This window comes from Empidonax traillii, unplaced genomic scaffold (assembly GCF_003031625.1).
Source record: "Empidonax traillii isolate 1590-97213 ecotype Southwest subspecies unplaced genomic scaffold, ASM303162v1 scaffold784:size441917, whole genome shotgun sequence".
NCBI classification, from domain to species: domain Eukaryota; kingdom Metazoa; phylum Chordata; class Aves; order Passeriformes; family Tyrannidae; genus Empidonax; species Empidonax traillii.
This window is the reverse complement of record NW_020955977.1, coordinates 94,863-113,365: the sequence shown is the minus strand read 5'-3', so window position 1 is coordinate 113,365 and position 18,503 is coordinate 94,863. Positions and strand designations below refer to the sequence as shown.

Sequence of the window (18,503 nt, the reverse complement as noted above, 5' to 3'; positions counted from 1 at the left end):
TCTTTTGATTCTGAGGGAATCTAGAAAGTCAGCTCAGCTGTCTATATGGCATTGCAGCTGCCTGAGTTTGATCAGACAAATCTCGGGCTCATTCAAGTACATTTTGCAGAATATGTGCAGCCATACTCTCAAAGATACATTCCAAATATGGTAAATAATGAAAGTATCAGCTCATATCCACGCCTGCTTTTTTTCTCATTCCTCTTCCCCACTCTTTCATCTGCATTCAATTTTATTTTGTTAGACTTTAATTTGCTAGACTGATGAATCACTTTCTCCGTGGTTATCGGTTGCTCGCTCCTCATTTGTAGCTGGTACTGATTGCAATTTTGTATGTAGGAATTGGTTGAGTGGGAGGGAAAGCATGTGCATGGATTCATATTGCTTCTTGCAAATATTTGCAAGACCACCATCCAGACACCTTGTGACCCAGCACTGGTTCACAGAAAGCGGGATGGGTAACTAACATAAACTGAAGATAGTCCCAGAGGACTCTTTTCTACACCCCAGGAATCTAAACCCATACTCACAATGTTCCCTGTCCTGCCTGTTTGCACAGAGCAATTCTGTTGTGCTCTGAAGACTGCTAATAGTATGTTTGTGAGTACTAATTCATGATTTGCTTAATATACCTTTTTAAGGCATGCTACTGTGGGTATCAGGTCTGAAAAACTTCCCAAGGATGTCGCTTCCTCTGTTTCACTGCACATTGAAGCAACACTGGTGGAAGAGCTAAAGCAGACAGCCAGGAAACTGTTGAAGCACAAAGATATTGGCACTGAGCTTTACTTTTCCTTGTCAGAGTGAACTGATTTCACACAAACCAGTAAATCAATGGTAAACTCGTGACCTTATTTGCTGTAATCAATCAGTTGAACTGCCATGTTCTGTAGCATATTAAAGAGCAGCAAGTATGGTTTCATTGGCCAGTGCACTCTGCCTGCTTCACTGCTGCAGTGAAGCTCTGATTAAATAAAAAATATGTGTTTTGGTTTGACAAGGCATATCAAATGTTAACATTTGTTCCCTAGTCATACTTCCCTTGGTAGTATTTGGTACTAGCCAATAGAAGCAGCAAAGTTGTGCTATCTCTGAATTTTCCATCTAACATTTAGATACAGCATTTTAAATATTTTTTTTTAAAAACCTGCCAAAACAACTGTAAAGGATATCCCTAGGAAAAAAAAATACAGTCAATTAACAAATGTGGATTTTGAAATGTTTTTATTAACTCGATAACCAACAGCTCTGACTGTCTCATTAGAGTAGTGTTGTAGTGCACTCTGAGACATCAACATCCTGAAGCTGGAGCTGAAAGTGTGCTTTCAGGATCTTGTGTGGCACTTACCAGCATGATTTTTTGCCAGTCTGTGAGTATCTGCCTGTACTAAAGACTCTCCAAGCTGAAGGACCATAATACATATTTCTATGAAATCAAATCCAATATTGTTCAATGCATTTTATGTTAGTCTGTGGACTTCTGTATGCCTATCAGACTCTAGGTCCTTGTGATGTTATTCCTACCTGTGAATAGCTCTGGGAAGGTGATTATGTTCCTTGAAGTCTGCAGCACTTGCAGCACCATCCTTTAAAAGAATGTAGTCTATTCTCCTCTTAGTATGAAGCAAGCAGGGTGTTGGTTTGTAGTTGTTACACTGTCTAGGAGCCCTCATCATGGATAAAAATAAATTGAATAAAAGGATTGCCTACCCTTCCAAGAATTTTCATGCTAAATACTCAACAAGACAAGAGATTACAAAAAGCACAGACAAAGAGAAAGAATCTAAGAGGCAATTAACAGATAAGATCAATTCTAACTTTCCTTTTCTAGCCTCCTGGATGGGCTGAAGGAAGTTACAGAGAACTTCCAGTTACAGCATGGACCTCAGATTGTCTAAATGGAAAAGAAAAAGTGTGATTATAGACAAAACATTAAAGATGCTTTGGACTGGGTTCTTCTGGTGTGATGGTTTGGACTTGGCTCCCTGCCAAATGCCCAACCCCCCAGTAGCAGCCCCTCTCTTCCCCCCCTTTCTACTTCCCCCAGGGCAAAGGAAAAAAAGCTATGCAAATTGAAGAACCCGGAAACCAAGCTAGTTATATATAAAAAATATATTTTATGTATATTACAGTTAAGATGCTATGTACACAGCAAATGGAAATCCAAACACCCCCCGAAGGGATAGGGAAAAGGGAAAAAAGGGACAAAAGGAAGCAAAAAGGGACACCGAATAGATATGCGCAATCAAACCCGAGAACTAGTAAAATAACTAGTAAAACAAATCTCACCACGTCCCTTAGAAAGCAGGATTGGCAGACACTGCCAGCACTCTCCAAGCTTCCACGTGGCAGGTCAGTGGATGCTGCAGGCCTCAGCCTTAGATAAGCGAGACCAACACAGGGACCCACTGTTCCCGAACTCCGGCAGAAGAGAAGAAGAATGAAGGCCTCTCCTCCCTTCTTATTTATACCACGATTTACGTAAAAATCGTATGGAATACCGGGAACACTGCCCATTCCTTGGTTACAAACTGGTAACCAGGGAAGGCCTAGATTAAAACCACCACATCTGGTCAATTGTGAATACCATAAAAAATGGATATTACTACCTAAGACAGCTTTCTTGACCTATGTATAACCAGTGGAGAGAAACAAGCAATTGTAGGGCATCACTCATTTCATTTTAATGGGAGTGCTAAGATGGAGTAGACACCCTAAAAATGCCTGTGACTTTCCATTGACTGTAGAGGTAGCCAGAGCAACCAGCTTGGACATTGGCCACATATACTGCAGGTGTTCTGAAGTTGGGGGGGGGATTTGAATCTCACTGTGGTATCTTTTCTCCTTCTGCACACTCTTGCAAGGGTAAAATATTAGTAATCTATACGTCTCGACAGCTTGTTATGGAAGTGGACACAGAAAGTTGTATGAACAAAATAATTCCCCAGTGTTGAAGCAGGGATTGACCCCCTGAAGCATTTCCCATGGCATTTCCCATGTCTGGAAAGAGGACACATGCACCATCTAGACCGTTTGAACTAGGAGATTTTATTTAGTTGTTTCTCAGGTCTTTCATTTTGTATTTTAAACTTACCTTAAGAAATAGCCTGGCTCACCAAATAACATAAAATAGCAGCTTTTAAATTTTTACTGGTTTTCGGACTGCCTTCCCTGCCCTTTCCCTTCCCCTAGATTTACAGGTCAGACCTTTGCAGTTTACTTACATAGACATTTACCTCAAATTTGAGAGATAAATTTGCTGGATTGTTGGCCCTTGAGCATAGCTGTGTAATACTGCCGGTAGCAAATGACTACTGTTCTGCCTTGTGAGAGGGGCTAAATTTCAACAGTGTGGGAAATCAGCTCTCAATATCCAGCTTTCAGAGCACTGTAAGATCTATTTTGAAGTGTTATTATGTAAATGTAAGCCCTTTTTACTTCTGATAGACAACTGTATGGAGGTGGGCAACACCGGCCTGCTCTTTCCAATACAGCATTAATTGTAATGCTCTAGCCCATTTTCCATGTGCTGAGTCACACTGATAGCCAAAAAACATGTATAATTTCCTTTATTAGTTGCTCTGAAAGTCTCTGGCAAACATGAACCAAATGCTACACACAGTTCTTCCAAAGAGGTAGGTGGCTGTGGGAAGGGGCTGCTTAGACATGTGATCAGAAGAGATCACTGTGAGTGTGGGACCAGACCTGCTGCCCTACGTATACTTGAGGTCTCATTTGAAAATTTTGGTGAAGCCCAGAACATCAGTTTGACGTCTGATGTCTTAAGGAAAATGCCCAAGTGGGTGGAACAGAAAATGCTTAGGGGAATGCCTTTTCTCCTCCAAGCCCAGTATAAAATGGTGAGTTCTCCAGGGCAGGGGACCATCTCTGCTTGTTCTCTGTGTGTGTTTCTTAGGTGCTGCTGTAATATGGAACCTAAATATGGTGAACTTTTTATTCAGCCAAATTACCTGGCAGCCAGTTTTCTCTGTTCAGTGACAGCAGAGAAGGTAACAGCAACCCGTTAATGATCCTCTCGGTAATTTGATAGAAATAAGCTCTTTTCTTCAGAAACCTTTTTACAGCTAAGTTTCCGTGTCAGTACATTTGCTTTATTATCAGCACTGTAGACTATTTCTTGCTTGCTGCAATTTGATTGGAATTTGAGGAACTTAGGCATTTTTTCTGCTTTAATTTGTAAAAAGCAGGAAATACACTTCTATGAAATGTGAAAGCAATTAATGATAGAAACTTCTGATAGAAGAGGTGATACAATGAGCATATGAAAGCATTCAGATTTGGGGTTAGAGAAAGATAGTAGCTAATTGTCTGAACAATTATTACTGTATAAGATAATGAGAATTGCTGAAATTGCTGGTTGTATAAATGAGACATCCTGCATTATTGATCAGGCTTCTTTGTTTTAGCTGGACTAGAGGTATACATTTCACTTTTACATGGCTATTTATCAGGTCTAAACCTCACATGTAATGATCTGCTCATATGTTTTTTGGGGTGGTTTTTTTATAGTGTGGTTTCTTCTTTTATTTTCATGAAAAAAGATAAATGCTGAAATATGTTTATAGTACGGCTGCATTATCTGTCTCTTATGGGCTACCCTCATGGAGGGTAGTCCCTTATAGTGCAGGAATATATTCATTAACATAATCAGTTTGATCAATAGACTAACGTAGTCCAGTGTTTTAGCTCTGTCTGATAATAAGCACTTCTTCTTTCAGGAGTCTAACAAAACTGGTTACTTCAACTCAGCAATGTTATAAGCAACAGGAATAGACCTTCCTGACCTTGTGAGCTCATTTAGTCATTATATGAGGTGTCGTTACTTTTATTAATTAAAAGTAGAATAAAAGAATATTCAAATACAGTCTCTAAAGGCCTTGAGGTTAAATCTACATGTTAATGACATTTTGTTTGCTGTTCCACAATGCTGTGAGAATTGTAATATTATCTATTCTAAATTTACTCAAAGGAATTGGATCTCAAATAAACCTATTCTAAAAAGAAGCATGAAAACAGAGCTGAACAGAAGCCATCATCCTATTAGTACCATAAGTTGCCCAATAGTGAGAAATAATTAAACATTTTGACCTTGACAAGTTACAGTAAGAAAGCAGAATAAATTCCTTATAATCTGTTTTTCATCAGTGGTGCAATTTTTGCTTAGTTCTCATGAAATAATGTTTATTGCACGTATTTCTGAAGTGCCATCATCTGTAATATTAATTCTTTTTAAAAACAAACAAAAAAATGTATTAGTGAACCCTCTTTACGATTTTAGAATAAGAGAGGCTTTCCAGTCAATTATTTATGTGCAATAAGTACTGAAAGCCTTATTATCTCAGAATAATCAATGTTTGGCTAAAGCTCGAGAATGCTAATAGCTAATCTTAAAAGTCCTGATCCAGTGTCATTTGAAATAATGGCAGAACTCCCATCAATTTTAAGCAAAGGAGGATGAGGCCAGAAAGTATGGTTTTGAGGGATAATTTTAGATAATCAGTTGAAAACATCTGCAAAAGAACAGAAAATTTGACTTTCACTCTTGCCATAATACAGTATGAATTATTGCAGCAGATAGGAGTCCTTAATGATGTGTATCTGTATTTTCTGTTGCCTTGGGGAGCCTTTTTTACATGTATATATCCTAAGCTGGTGTTATTGTCTCTGGGAACAGCAGGATGGCAGCTGAAAAAATTAGGAACAAAGTGGGAACAAGTAGGCAGACTCTGAAATATTGAAATATCTATATTTTTTTTTTTTTTAGCACTCAGGTTACTTCTTTTTTTCCTTAAATCCCCCAAATATTTTTCTCTCCAGGATATATACTCTCGCTCCCTCATTCTGGTGGGGCCTTCTCTCTCTTCAGCAACTCTGATAATTTGCCTGTGCCAATGCAGAGCAGTTTGTGATATGTGGGAGCCAGTCTCCTCCTGGACACATCTGAAAGATAGCAGGGAAATGAAGGAAGTGACATCATAATGCAAGAGATAGTACCAGTGTTTCAAGATGCCTTGTGGTGTAGGGTCTGGTGCAGGCTTGGACTTGTGGGTGCTGTGTCAGCATGGAGGGCAGGGCTGGATAAAGATGCCAAGGAGGTATTCAGAGATTGCAAGTGAGAAGGAAAGAGGAGTTTCTGCCATTCGGTGAGCATTCCTTTCTCTCAGATGGAGGGCTGCTGTTTTCTCATTTTGCACAAATTATGAAGGGTGGATTTTGGCTGCATTTGGATGAAGTTCTGAAATGTAATTTAATTATTATTGGGGAAAAAAGCTTCCAAAACTCGACTTGTTTATCCATCCAAGCAAAAAAATGCCATCAAAACTTCATTTTAAAGGTTGTTTCTTCTCATTTGCTTATCTACAAAAAATAGGAAAACTAATAAGGAAGGTAGACATGGTTCTGATGAACACAGCAGTGATTAAAAAAAACCCGTAGGTGTGCTCTCCACTGTCTTTTCTCTGGGGTAAGATACAGCAAACCTTGTATTGCCCTTATTAAAAGTAGGTAGATTTTTTTAAATAGTGCTAATCTGTGACAACACTCGGAGGTGTTTTTCTGTTTATTAATTGAGTAGACTTATTTTAAATAGAAGTGTTTGTTTTCTGTAGCAAGGGAGCCCTTTCCCAGTCTTTTACTGACAGTGCTGGGTGTCAGCACTGAGTGGCAAAGGAGAAAAGCTTTCCTTTAGCGAGGAAGAGGCAGCATCAAGAAGCAGCCTGCAGATAAGCAGATATCGCTAAGTAGGGAAGTAGGACAGATACCCCGAGACAGCATCTGGCAGAGCAAGGGAAGAGACATGAACTCTCCTTTCCAGAGAAGGAACTGTAGGGACCCAGCTCCTAGAAAAGTGCAGAAAGTTCTGAAATTCCATAATATTTAGGTGCTGAGCTCATGATGATTTCAGTTTAACAAGTGCTATGTATACTTTCACTTATGTTCCTTAATAGAGTCCCAGTCCAATTTTGGAACACAGTAGCCTCAAAGAAACTAGAAAATTTTAGTAGTTTCTTGATTTCTCCAACCCAGAACAGCAAAAATACTAATCTTGGCAAGGCATATTTGATGGTCCGTTTTGGTGTATATACTTATCTATATTTTCATCCATACACCTGCATAGTCTTATAAAATCATAATAGCAGTGTGGCAAAAAAACCTGCGAGAGTATCGCTAAGTGATTTAAGAATACCTTTTTTAATAAACTGTCCCCTGCCAAAACAGTCAGCCACATTCTCTCATTTCTCATTCAGTCACACATTAAGACAGATTTGACCAAGTATTTTTAGTTGGAGATTTGGAGCGGCTAAAGCAAGAAATCCTCTTAATAAAAATAGGAGCTTTTTTTAAACTATCTTTTATACCAGTGTAATTCCATTGACTTCACAAGATTTATTCCTAATATATTCTGATAGAGAAAGAGTACTAGGTTGTGGGGACTTTAATTTTCCTCCTTCACTATGTGGGTAACACTGTCACTGTGCTGGAGTCCTTCCAATGAAATAAATATTTTCTATAGCTTTTGCTTTTTGTTTGCTCATGTTATACTACAATATATAGGTAAATAAGTAGCAAATATGAATATATAATACAATAATTATTGTTTTCCCAATTATGAAGATAGCCTTCTAGTTTCTGTGAAGCATCAGAAGTCATCCTGTGTTTTCTGTTAGACTGCGAGCTGGGGTGAATATGAAATGGGCAGGACAGAAGCACTTTGTAAACTTCAGCCATTTGCTTTGAATGAAAAACATTAAGCTTCTGTCTTCCAGGGGAACATTTCTCAGTAAACTATGTTTACCAATAGCTTTCAAATTTCAGCAGTACGCTTTTGCTCTTAAATTAAGCAAGATTTGTAGGGAGAGAGACTTTTTTTTTGTTTCTCTTTTATTGGACCAGTACATATTGTTCGAAACAGCAGAAAAGATTACAGATGCAGAAATCCATCTTCAGTTGTGAGAGAGAAGCCAATTTCAAGCCAAGTAAAGGCTGGGGACAATTGTTTTGGGTTTAACTTTGTTACAGTGATCAGTTGAACAAATGGAAGAGAAAAAGGTGTCTGACACCTTGAAGCAGATAAGGTTTTTAAATGAAGACAGGGGTGATAACGTTCCGATAGATATATCTGAAATAGCTAACACAGTCTGGGGGTGTTGCTGTTACTTAAAAGAAAATCGAGGCAAGGGAGGAGAAAACTGAACAGCAGAAATCTGCCGAGGTGTGATTCACCAAATCAAACTATACAATAAACATTTTGTAAGAGACTGTTTTGCAAATCAAAGCCTCATTTTCGCAGGAACACAAGAAGCTCTAGGGGGCCTCTTTTCAATATTGCATCTCCAACAGTGCGTGACACAAACCAGGTGTTTGAAAGGTAATTTTAAGGCTTTGGATGCTTAGGAATTTTTTGAAGCTATAAAACATTTGTAAATTTCTATGGGTAGGACAGTGGGCAGTCCAAGGTAGTTACCCTGGACTCTCAGTGATGAAAATTAGGTGCACCAGAGTGCGTAATTAGGATTTGGGCAGTTAACTTCCGCGGTGAACTTCTGACATATGAAGAGAATCTCCTTCAAGTCTCCAGACTTTGAAAACACAATAGGGCCTTGAGCAACAACCCAGGGCAGTCTGCTTTGCCAGGGGATGTTCCCAATAGGCATTTGGATGTTTGCCTCACCTTTGAAGATGGAAAGGAAAATGTTGAATGGATGCAAGCCCTGCAGTGCCTTGGTCTCCGTGCCTCAAGGCAAACCAGAACCCATCTTATTTAGCCAGTCTTGACACAGACTCTGTCACTTGAAACTGAGGACTTCCAAGTCCCCAAGCCTTAAAAATCTCACCCTGGTGCAGTTTTCAGAAGTGCCTCCATTGCATTAACTTTATTCTAAAAACAAGATAAGATCTTCCAGAAATCTCACCTTTACAGAAGGAGATCCTACTATGTTTATCCATGAATTCATTTTCTGGACATTAAATTCAAATGGAGATTATTTTTCTAAATGTTTGTATAGGTCATTGTTCCTCTTTATTTTTTATTCTCTGCTAAAACATTGCCATTTGTATAGAAGTAGTTTATGTTGGGTTTTTTTGGGAGGGGGTTTTAATATTATTCTCCAGTTTAATAAGAAGTGCTAGGAAAACTTAGTAATTTGTCTTTTCTTAAAAGTGAAATTCTTTTTACTGAAAACTGCACTGGAAAATAATGGATGTTCAGTGTTTGAGTTCCCCAGGAAACTCATACAGCACTGAGTTTGTGCTCTCAATCTGACCTTTCTTTCATTATATAAGAAAAAAAATAATCTTTATGAAAGTCAGGTTGAAGATAAGATCAGCATGGTGGGCTGGTAATTACATAAAGTGATGTTCAGTCATTAGAGAAAATGTACAGTTGATCCAATGGCTTAGATGTGGGCGAGGAATATGATCTAGCTTTTACTGGTATAAAAGAAAGATGCAACTTTTTCATACATCAGTTTTGGGAACTTACATCCAAGAGTCGAGGGCAGCTCAACTTCAAACACCATCCTGCAGTTGCTCTGATTTATTCCTGTTAAACAAGGGAGGTAATATATTTTTAATTTTTTATTACTGTTAAAGGGGGACGGTTGCATATATTTTCACTTTATTTCCCCTTCTCTCCTTTTCATTCTTTTTCCCTTCTCCTTCCATTCTGTCAAATTTTTTACTTTGAAAATTAACTTAAAGGTTGCTTTGGAACTAAAACATCAGTGCTTGGAGATAAACTAGTTTTGTAAGTGAAAGAAAATGAGGTTCTGGAACTGGCTTGTAGCTAAATGTTAATAATGTGTGGTTTTTGTTTGGGTCCAATAATTTTTTGTTAGTAACTTTGTGTTTTTCTTCTGCTCAATGTTCTTGCTGTCAATGGCCAAATATTACACAATCTGTGGTAATAGCACATCTTTTAGAATCTTTAAATTTCCAGTCATGATCAAATATGTTAAGAGAAGGGAAAGAAAGATGTTAGTGAAGATTTTTCAGCCTTCAACAGTTCTCAAGCAGGTTACTGTGTGCATGTTAGGGGGCTGCAGGTGAAGTTATAGCAGTTGTAGTTCACTGTTGCTTTGACACAGCTGTACCTCATGGCCAAGCATCCCAGAAAGAAATGAGCACAATGTGTAGAGTGTTTAATTGCTGTTGGGTATGGAAGCACCACTGTCACCCTACGGAAAAATATACAGGGACATCCCAAGTTTATGCTGAACTCATTAGGTTATTGCATACAATCAGTGCAAAGGATGGCCTTTGAACAGAGCTTGCTACCATGTCTGTGTGAGGACACGGCCCACAGAGTTAGACAAGTGATTCTGGTCCAGTGGAGCTTCACATGAATGTAAAGCACCCACAGAGACCCACACGTACCTGAGCAGAAGCCTGTTTGCAAATACAGGTGATTTGCTTGTCTTTCCAATGGTAATTGATAACATGATCATTTATTTACAGGAAAAGACAAGGTAAGGTATTGTATATAATGAGATGAGACTTTAACTACTGGGAAAGACTTAAAATTACCATCTTTCCAAAGAGCTGCTGAAGTTCATGCATTATGTAGTGTTGCAGTAGCTTAAGAAGGATAATATTTAATAGAACAAAGTAAAAGCTTCCTTTGATTTGATGGTGAGATGAAGTGAGCAGCATAGACACTAACTGGGTTAACCATATGGACACAGTCAGAAAACCAAGTAAGACCGTCAGGCAAAACAGTTATTGCATTGGAAAAGTAGAAAAGATCACATCTGCGGTTTATTGACAGGTCTCTTTGGTGGTTTTGTATGAGCCTGACAGACCGACTCAATAGAGGAAGTGCAAAACTGCAATTTCAATTCCCCTTTTGGTTAACGCAATATAAAAAACTTCCCCCTGGGATTCCCTCAAACTCTTACAATGTACCAAATTATAGCATTATGTGTTCTTAGAAAAATAAGGCTGAAGGATGCCATTGTGCCTTCAGCAAAGATCATGAAATCACAGGATAATTGTGCCAGAGTTGTGGCTGGCATCCTACTGGAGTCATTGGAGCATCCAGGCTATCAAAAGACTCAGGATGATGTAGAAATAGGTTGGTAGGAAAAGACTGTCTGTCTCCTGCTGGTGCTCCATTTGGCTTCTTGTACTCTGGGGAAGGTCCCCATGGATGGAGCAGGGCTTAACATTAAACTGTGGAATTGTGTCCCAATGCAGGCAAATTTGCCAGCAATCACACCCTCTCTATGCTGCTGGAAAGAGCACATGCAGAGAGCAACCTGAAAAAAAACCCTTATTTGCTGGAGTGAGCGATCCAGCCAATCCATTCATCCATCCATAGATGCTGTGGAGCTCGGTGCAGTTCCCAAACATTTGGCAGGACCATAGGAGGTTGTGGATCTAAACTGTGAAAGGATCACCTTTCTCCTGCAGACACAGCTTACTCGTGTTGAGAGCTGGGAGCTGCTTCTCAAGAACCTGACAGCCATGTTCAATGCTTTCATAGGGCTGCAGTGTTAATGGCATCCCATTTCCTTTGCCATCCATGGACAGGTGTAGTCAGAAAACAATTTCCTGTATTTATAGGTATTTTTAGTAAAAGCTTAAGCAGAGATAACTAGAGGCTGCATGCAGCCTCCATGCATACCTACATTGAACTGGCTTTTTGGTATGTCTTCCAAATGCTTATTTCCAGTGCTTCCACAATTGTTGCAAATGTTTTTTCTTCATGATTGTCATTGTCTCCTTTTAATTCCTTTATCCTTTGTTTTCTGCCAGCATGAACTCATTCACTGGGCAGGTGGGAGGGAAGAAGCAAAGTCGCTTGTACCCAGCACACAGCCTTGCCACCTGTTAACTGCAACCTTATTGTCTCTTAGCCATTCTGTTTAGCTGGGTTTCATTCTCTTTCCTCTATTTTTTTCTGTCTTCTTTAGAAAGATGCTTGTTTCCACTGCCTTCATTCATTGCATTGGAAAGCATTGCACATCAGCCTGGCTCATAAACTGTTTCTTTTCACTTTGCTAACCCCAGTCAGGTAGGGGTCATGCTCTTTTCATCCTGCCTTTGGTCTCAGCCTCATATGCCTGGGCAAGATCTTTTTCTGATTACTGCAAAGATGGAGCTTTCTTTCATTTTTTTTTCCTGGTTTCAAAGGTTCCTCGTAGGGCTTGTGCTCTGCTGCCTTCTGAAGTGCTGCCTTTGAGGACTGCATTGTATGTCTGTCTAATCAGTGAACCAAGACCTGATGACCTGTGCGTAGCAGCCCCACATCCCCATATATCTCTGGGAATTTGTGCAGTGATAGAGCATCACTCTGGTGATCAATACTCTCTCTGTACACATCCCGGTGCTCCAGGTTCACTCTCAGATAATGACACCAGGCAAGTGGCTTCACTCCCTGAACAACCTCAGATTTGCCGCTCCCTCCAGATGTGAGCAGGCATTATTTGAACATTTGCATCATTGTGACAGTCCTTGCAGGGATTTTTCTGGGTATGTGCAAAATCTTCAAAGAAATAAAATCTGCAAAGAAATACATTAGCTCTAGGTGAAAGCTCTCTTCATTTAATTATACTTGATTTTCTACCATCTTTCCTGGTTAGTGTTGGCAATGCCTTCTCTCCTCAGTATAGCATGTTGAAAAAACCTCTACAGCATATCTCTGATTTCTGTGTTGCTGGCATTATTGTCCTTCTCACTGCCACTTCACTTTTAGAGATATTTGGGGCGACAATTTGATCTGTCCCTGGGGAAATTTATCATGGAGTAGGAGCATTGGCTGGTGTATTTGGAAAAAGAGAGGCTCTTAAGCAGTTAAGGATTAAAGGTGTGTGTGTGGTGGTGATGGTGGGGGTTGAGGTTTTTTTTGTTTGCTAAGCACTGTAGCTTTCATTATCTAAAATGTAGGTATCAGTGATGTCAGCTTGGGGTCTTATCCCACACATCAGTCATTAGCACTTCATGCTCTTCTGTGTCAGTTTCAGTCTTTTAAAATCAAGGGATGAGGTGGTCTATGCAGGCACAGAAGAAACTGTTCAAAAGATCCAGTTGGAAGAATCTGGAGGAACTCGTGACAGTTCAGGCACAGCCCAAGCAAGTTATGGGCTAGCTCCAGACACAGTCTGGGTTGGTTACTGCAGAGGAGGTGAGATCTGCATGATCAGATAACATTTCTGAGAGGGCAGGTAAATAGTTTCATGATTAGAAGCTGCTTCGCATTCTGCATGGAGTGCTTGGCTGAAGCCAGTAAGGAAGAACTGGGGCCAGTGAACCAGGCTTTGTTGCCCATTCACAGCCAAGCACTCACTCTTGAGGGTGAAGGTGAGCAGTGTTTAGCCCAGAATTCATCACAGGATTACCTGCAAGGGCCTGGAAAGGCCTCATGTTGAAATGTGCTCTGTGTCTCAGCAATAAAAAGATTCTCAAACTCAATCCTCCAAGGTAAGGCTGTCCCTGGCCCACCAGGTTGGGCGAAGGAGCACTGCTGTCTCTGTCACCTGCACATGATGCCCCAGTTTGGTAATTTATTACTCTAGCATCCTTTCTACAGCTCTTTCATCTGTGGACCCAGTTATTTCATTGTGAGTAATTAATTTCTAAAGGAAGGACTCAGGTGTATGCTTTAGAAGAAAATAATTTTTAAGGGGGAAATTCTGCAAATCAGTAAAATGAAGCCTAAGAGAAATCTCAGTCACTGGTGGGATGGAGGAGAGAATCAGAAGAGTAAAAGTGAGAGAACTCATGGGTTGAGACAAAGACAGTTCAGTCAGTAAAGCAAAAGTCATGCACACAGGCAAGGCAAACAAGGAATACATTCACCACTTCCCATGGGCAGGCAGGTATTCAGCTATCTCCAGGAAAGCAGGGCTCCATCATATGTGATGGTGACTTGGGAAGATAAAAGCTGTCACTCTGAATGTGCCTCCCCTCTCTTGTTTTTCCCCCACCTTTATATGCTGAGCAGAAGCCCATATGGTATGGGATATCCCTTGGGTCAGCTGGGACTTGCTGTCCTGCCTGTGTCTCCTCCCAAAACTCTGTGCATCCACAGCCTTCTCACTGGTGGGGTGCCATGAGAAGCAGAAAAGGCCTTGATGCTGTGCAAGCACTGCTCAGCAATAATGAAAACATCCCTTTATTATCCAAAGTTTTCAAAAAAAATCCAGAACATATCCCCACACTAGCTACTGTGAAGAAAATGAACCCAGTCAAAACCAGCACACCAGCCTATCATACGTATTAGACAGTTTTGACATTTGAAGTTTTGGTGCTGTGGCTTATGTTACTATTCAGAAAGAAAAAAATCATTAGGGCCAGGAAGAGAAGCACGTTTTTGTTATTGTGATTAAGTAAATTTTCTGAGCCTATAAAATGCACATCAGTATACTGCATCTTCAGTTTTCAATCCTAGTTCTAAATTGTCTCTGTTACTTGCAGTGAAAGCTATACCATTGTATGGCCTAGAAACTGGTACTGTACCCAGCTCAAAATGGTCCTTCAAAAATGTTTGTATTTCCAGGCAGATCATGGATTGCTACAGGAAGTATGCAGCTGTCACGTTGACCATTTTGTCTGTATTTCTACATCTTCTTCATACTTTCCCAGATGGAGAATTTCTCATGCAGGGTAAGCTGTTTTCAGCCTTTAGAAATAGGACAGTTATTCACAAAGAATATTAATTAAATTGTCACATATTTTATGAATATGGTCATAAATCTTATCATTCAGTTCCATTTATTGACAATGAAGGCATAACAAATCAAGATTTGATTTGATTTCTCTAGGTCAAAGATGTCCCAGATTACCATGCCCTCATGTTGACGAAGGTGACCTTAACCCTTGAAACACTATCAAATAGAAACATTTGGTTTCTTGTGTTCTTGTGATCTAAACGACAATGCATCATCAGGAACAGCAGAACCATAGCTTCTCGTCATAATATACAGGATATTTTTCCTCTTTACAACCCAGAATAGGGGATGTAGGCGGTCTAGTATTCTATGAAAGATGCGTATTAGAAAGATTGTAGGGGTATTTTGGTAGCTAAACGTTTTTTTCAGTTAGCCTCTAACTGAATATAGAAAAATGTGACCTACAAAAATCTTGGGATCACCAAACATTTTAAAAACTCTCAATAACAGAATCTTGCCTGAAAACAGTCAAAGTCTAAGAAGCACTACAAATCCTGCTGGTGCTATTTAGCTATCTGTAGCTTGTAGGAAGTTTTCTAGGGACAGCTAGTGTTGTAGACATACAAACAAACCTCCACAATTGTCAACAAAATTGAAAAGAAAACCAGAAAAGATACAGTAATACTTGTGCTTTACCTAGAAGGCCACAGCCTAGTTTTACAGCTTGTGCATGTTGCAGATATGAAGAACCCTAAAGAGGAAAGCTTTGCTGTCTGTACTTTCCTGTTATGCAGACATTAAGAAGAAGAATGTGGCCAGTGCTTCCTCTTATTGCCTGCACTTTCCCTTTCTATTTGAAAATGAAAATACAGCTGGAGACCAACTAAAAGTCCCTTCCTTATATTTTTATGGCAGGTTGTCCAGAGTGCAAGCTAGGGGAGAACAGATTCTTTTCCAAGCCAGGAGCACCCATCTACCAGTGCACTGGGTGCTGTTTCTCCCGTGCCTATCCCACTCCGATGAGGTCCAAGAAGACCATGCTTGTTCCAAAGAACATTACATCAGAAGCAACGTGTTGTGTAGCAAAGGCTTTTACCAAGGTGAGGGCGTGAATGAGATCTGCTTAAGCTTCTTTCAGGATGCAATATGAAGCTGAATCAGGGAATAGAGAAGAATATGATTTTGCTGGAGGACACTTGAGAACTATTTGAGGGAAGAATTCTTGGCATTTATATCCTTCGTGCCTTGGTTCTTTCTTTTTTTCTTAAGAGGAAATTAAAATATCAACCAGTAGTGAATCTGATATTCAGTTGGGATGTGGAAATTGGTGCAGTGCCACTGGCTTCAGCAAAACTGTTTGGTCTCATGACACCAGTAGTTCTGGTAGTGGACTTGCCCCCTAATTTTCAATTCTTCTGGATGTGCACCCTCCTCTTAAATGCTACGCAATGTGTATTTGGTTTTAATAAGTCAAATGTTTTTCTTCTTTCCTGTATAGGCAGGAGTTCCCTGGAAAGGTGTCTGGTCAATACTATCAATTACGTATATGGGAATGAGGGACCAAAACCATCTGTGCTCACTAGATTAATTGATATTGTGGTTTGCTTTTAATATTATAACCAAGAGGGAACTGTGAATGTGTGCAACTACTTGAGCCTTTAACAGTCTCGTCTGGAAGCTTCATTTAAAGAAAGATTCTCCTAAACCTGATTATTTTGGGAGTGATTCTGCTCCAAGTGACAAAACCTTAAATTTAATGTAATAAATGGTGAGCTTGTTTAAACAAGCTAAGGTGTCTATCCTATGGTGACCAGAATCCAGCTCATTGTGCCAAAGAGAGGCTCAGCTGAGTTACCCACTCACAGATTTGGTGCATTTGAGATACCTTAGGTTCCTGAAGTCATCTGTGTATGTCTGGCAGACCAGAGCTTCTAGACTGACACTTCTAGAGTGACACAGGTTTGGTGAGATCTCCTCTGACCTCTCAAATGGCAACTGACAGCTCAGTGTGTGCAGCTGAAGAGAGTGCTGGGTGATGAGAGCCCAGACACCTCCTGGATCTTCATCTGAGGAGAACATAGATCTTATTCTAGATCAACATTATACTTGCCCTGAAGCAGCAACTAGAATTTGTTTGTTAGTAAATATAAAGACTGTGGGTTTGGTCTTCATTTTTATAATCCCCATGTGAAGTATTTTAAGGACACTTCCTGATTTTTCATAAGTGGGTTACTTGACACTTTTTGAAAATCAGCCACTTTAGGAAGTGTCCAAATTAAGGGCACCAAATTATGTCACTATGCATGTCATGACTGAAAACCTTCTTTTTACAGCTCCAAAAACACTGATGGGGCAGTTTTATAGGTAGGTGTTGAGGTCATTCTAGTACATGTACCCTAAAGAGTCTGTGTACCTTGTGGTTAGGAAAAAGGTTTCAGACATCTTTTACTTGAGAATTCTGCTTTTACTGTGTATCTAATCCTAATTATTTGTTTTATGTGTGTGTTTTCTTTTTTTAAGATTACCCTTAAGGACAATGTGAAGATAGAAAACCATACAGATTGTCACTGCAGTACCTGCTACTATCATAAATCCTAAAGCCTGTCCCTATGTTAATGATCAAGGACAACGGTGAATGGAATGTTTGTTTTTCAGCTTTTATAGTACCACTGTGTAAAATCTTATGTTTTCTAGTCAAGACACAGGCTAAACCTTTGGATAAGATAGATGGCTATTTCATTTCCTCTTTGCTTCTTCATGCATTTAACTAAGTCTAATTATTTCCATTAAGGATAAAATACAGCACTTGCATGACAACCAAAGACTTTTATCTTTTTTTAAAATAAACTGTCAGGTTAATCATCAATGTTTATTGAGGAAAAATGGTGATTTGATAGCTTAATGCACACATAAAAGAAAAGATTCTGCTACAATTAATTTCTAGATTTTTGTGGGAGGGGAGAGGGGTGGAAAGAAGGAAGGGAGGGATAGGAAAGTGGACCACAGAATACATACTAGGAATACATGAACTTATTATCATAAACTTGTTCAGTTGTAGTGGGTTGGATCAGGGTCTCTGGAGGAACTGCTTGCAGGTCTGGAAACTGCCCATGGGAACTGAAGTGGATTAATTCCCTTGCTCTTCTTCCCAATTTCAGCCTTGCTATGGTCACTGGCTGAAAGGGTTTAAATACGTTGACTCAAAAAGCCTCAGATATATTTGTGAGGGATTTCCCTGCAGTAGAAGTTGTGAGGATAGCAGTAAGACTTCTAATGGGATAGGGAAGCTTTCCTGGGATGAGGCTTTGAGGGTGGCTGGTCTGTCCTGGGCCACAGCCATGGCTGATATCTGTGCTAATGCCAAATGGCTGAACTAGTCTAGACAGGCCCCACAGGGCTAAGCTGTGATGGGGCGCTTGAGAAGCCAACAAGTGTTAGGACCTAATGATTGTTTAAATCCATTGTTCATCCACCTTTTTGTCAGGAGTGCAAATTCAGTGCTATTTTCTAAGAATACAATTATGGCATTTCCTGTAGGAGAAAAGACTTTTCATAGGTAGAGGAGAAGAAGTCCTTAGAGAAGCATTATTCAAGGTATATCCAATAAACCCTGTTAGCCTGATCTCCATGCCTTTAACCCTCTAATTCAGTCTCTCTCCCCTGGGAAACACTGATCCCATGTTCTAGCTTCACTGTGCAGTGTGCCGTTCCTGAGAGATGTTTTGCCTGACTTGGTACTGAGAAAAACCTCCAGTGGTTATTCTAGAAACTTCCAAAGAGACTGATCTTGTTGCTTCATTGTTCTCATTATGCTGGAAAATGTCAACATTCTGGAAAGCTTTACACTTAGTGTTTTGTCTGTCTTATTTACTT

At 39.8% G+C, this 18,503-nt stretch overlaps 1 protein-coding gene across 1 annotated transcript; it reads left to right on the top strand.

Moving 5' to 3' along the window:
* The first annotated feature begins 9,486 nt into the window (after window positions 1-9,486).
* Window positions 9,487-17,567, top strand: CGA (glycoprotein hormones, alpha polypeptide). Its single transcript, XM_027901428.1, has 4 exons — window positions 9,487-9,578; window positions 14,519-14,625; window positions 15,546-15,730; window positions 17,151-17,567. The coding sequence occupies exons 2-4, from the start codon at window positions 14,526-14,528 to the stop codon at window positions 17,226-17,228; spliced, it is 363 nt and encodes a 120-aa protein (XP_027757229.1). The 5' UTR covers window positions 9,487-9,578; window positions 14,519-14,525; the 3' UTR covers window positions 17,229-17,567.
* The last annotated feature ends 936 nt before the right edge of the window (window positions 17,568-18,503 follow it).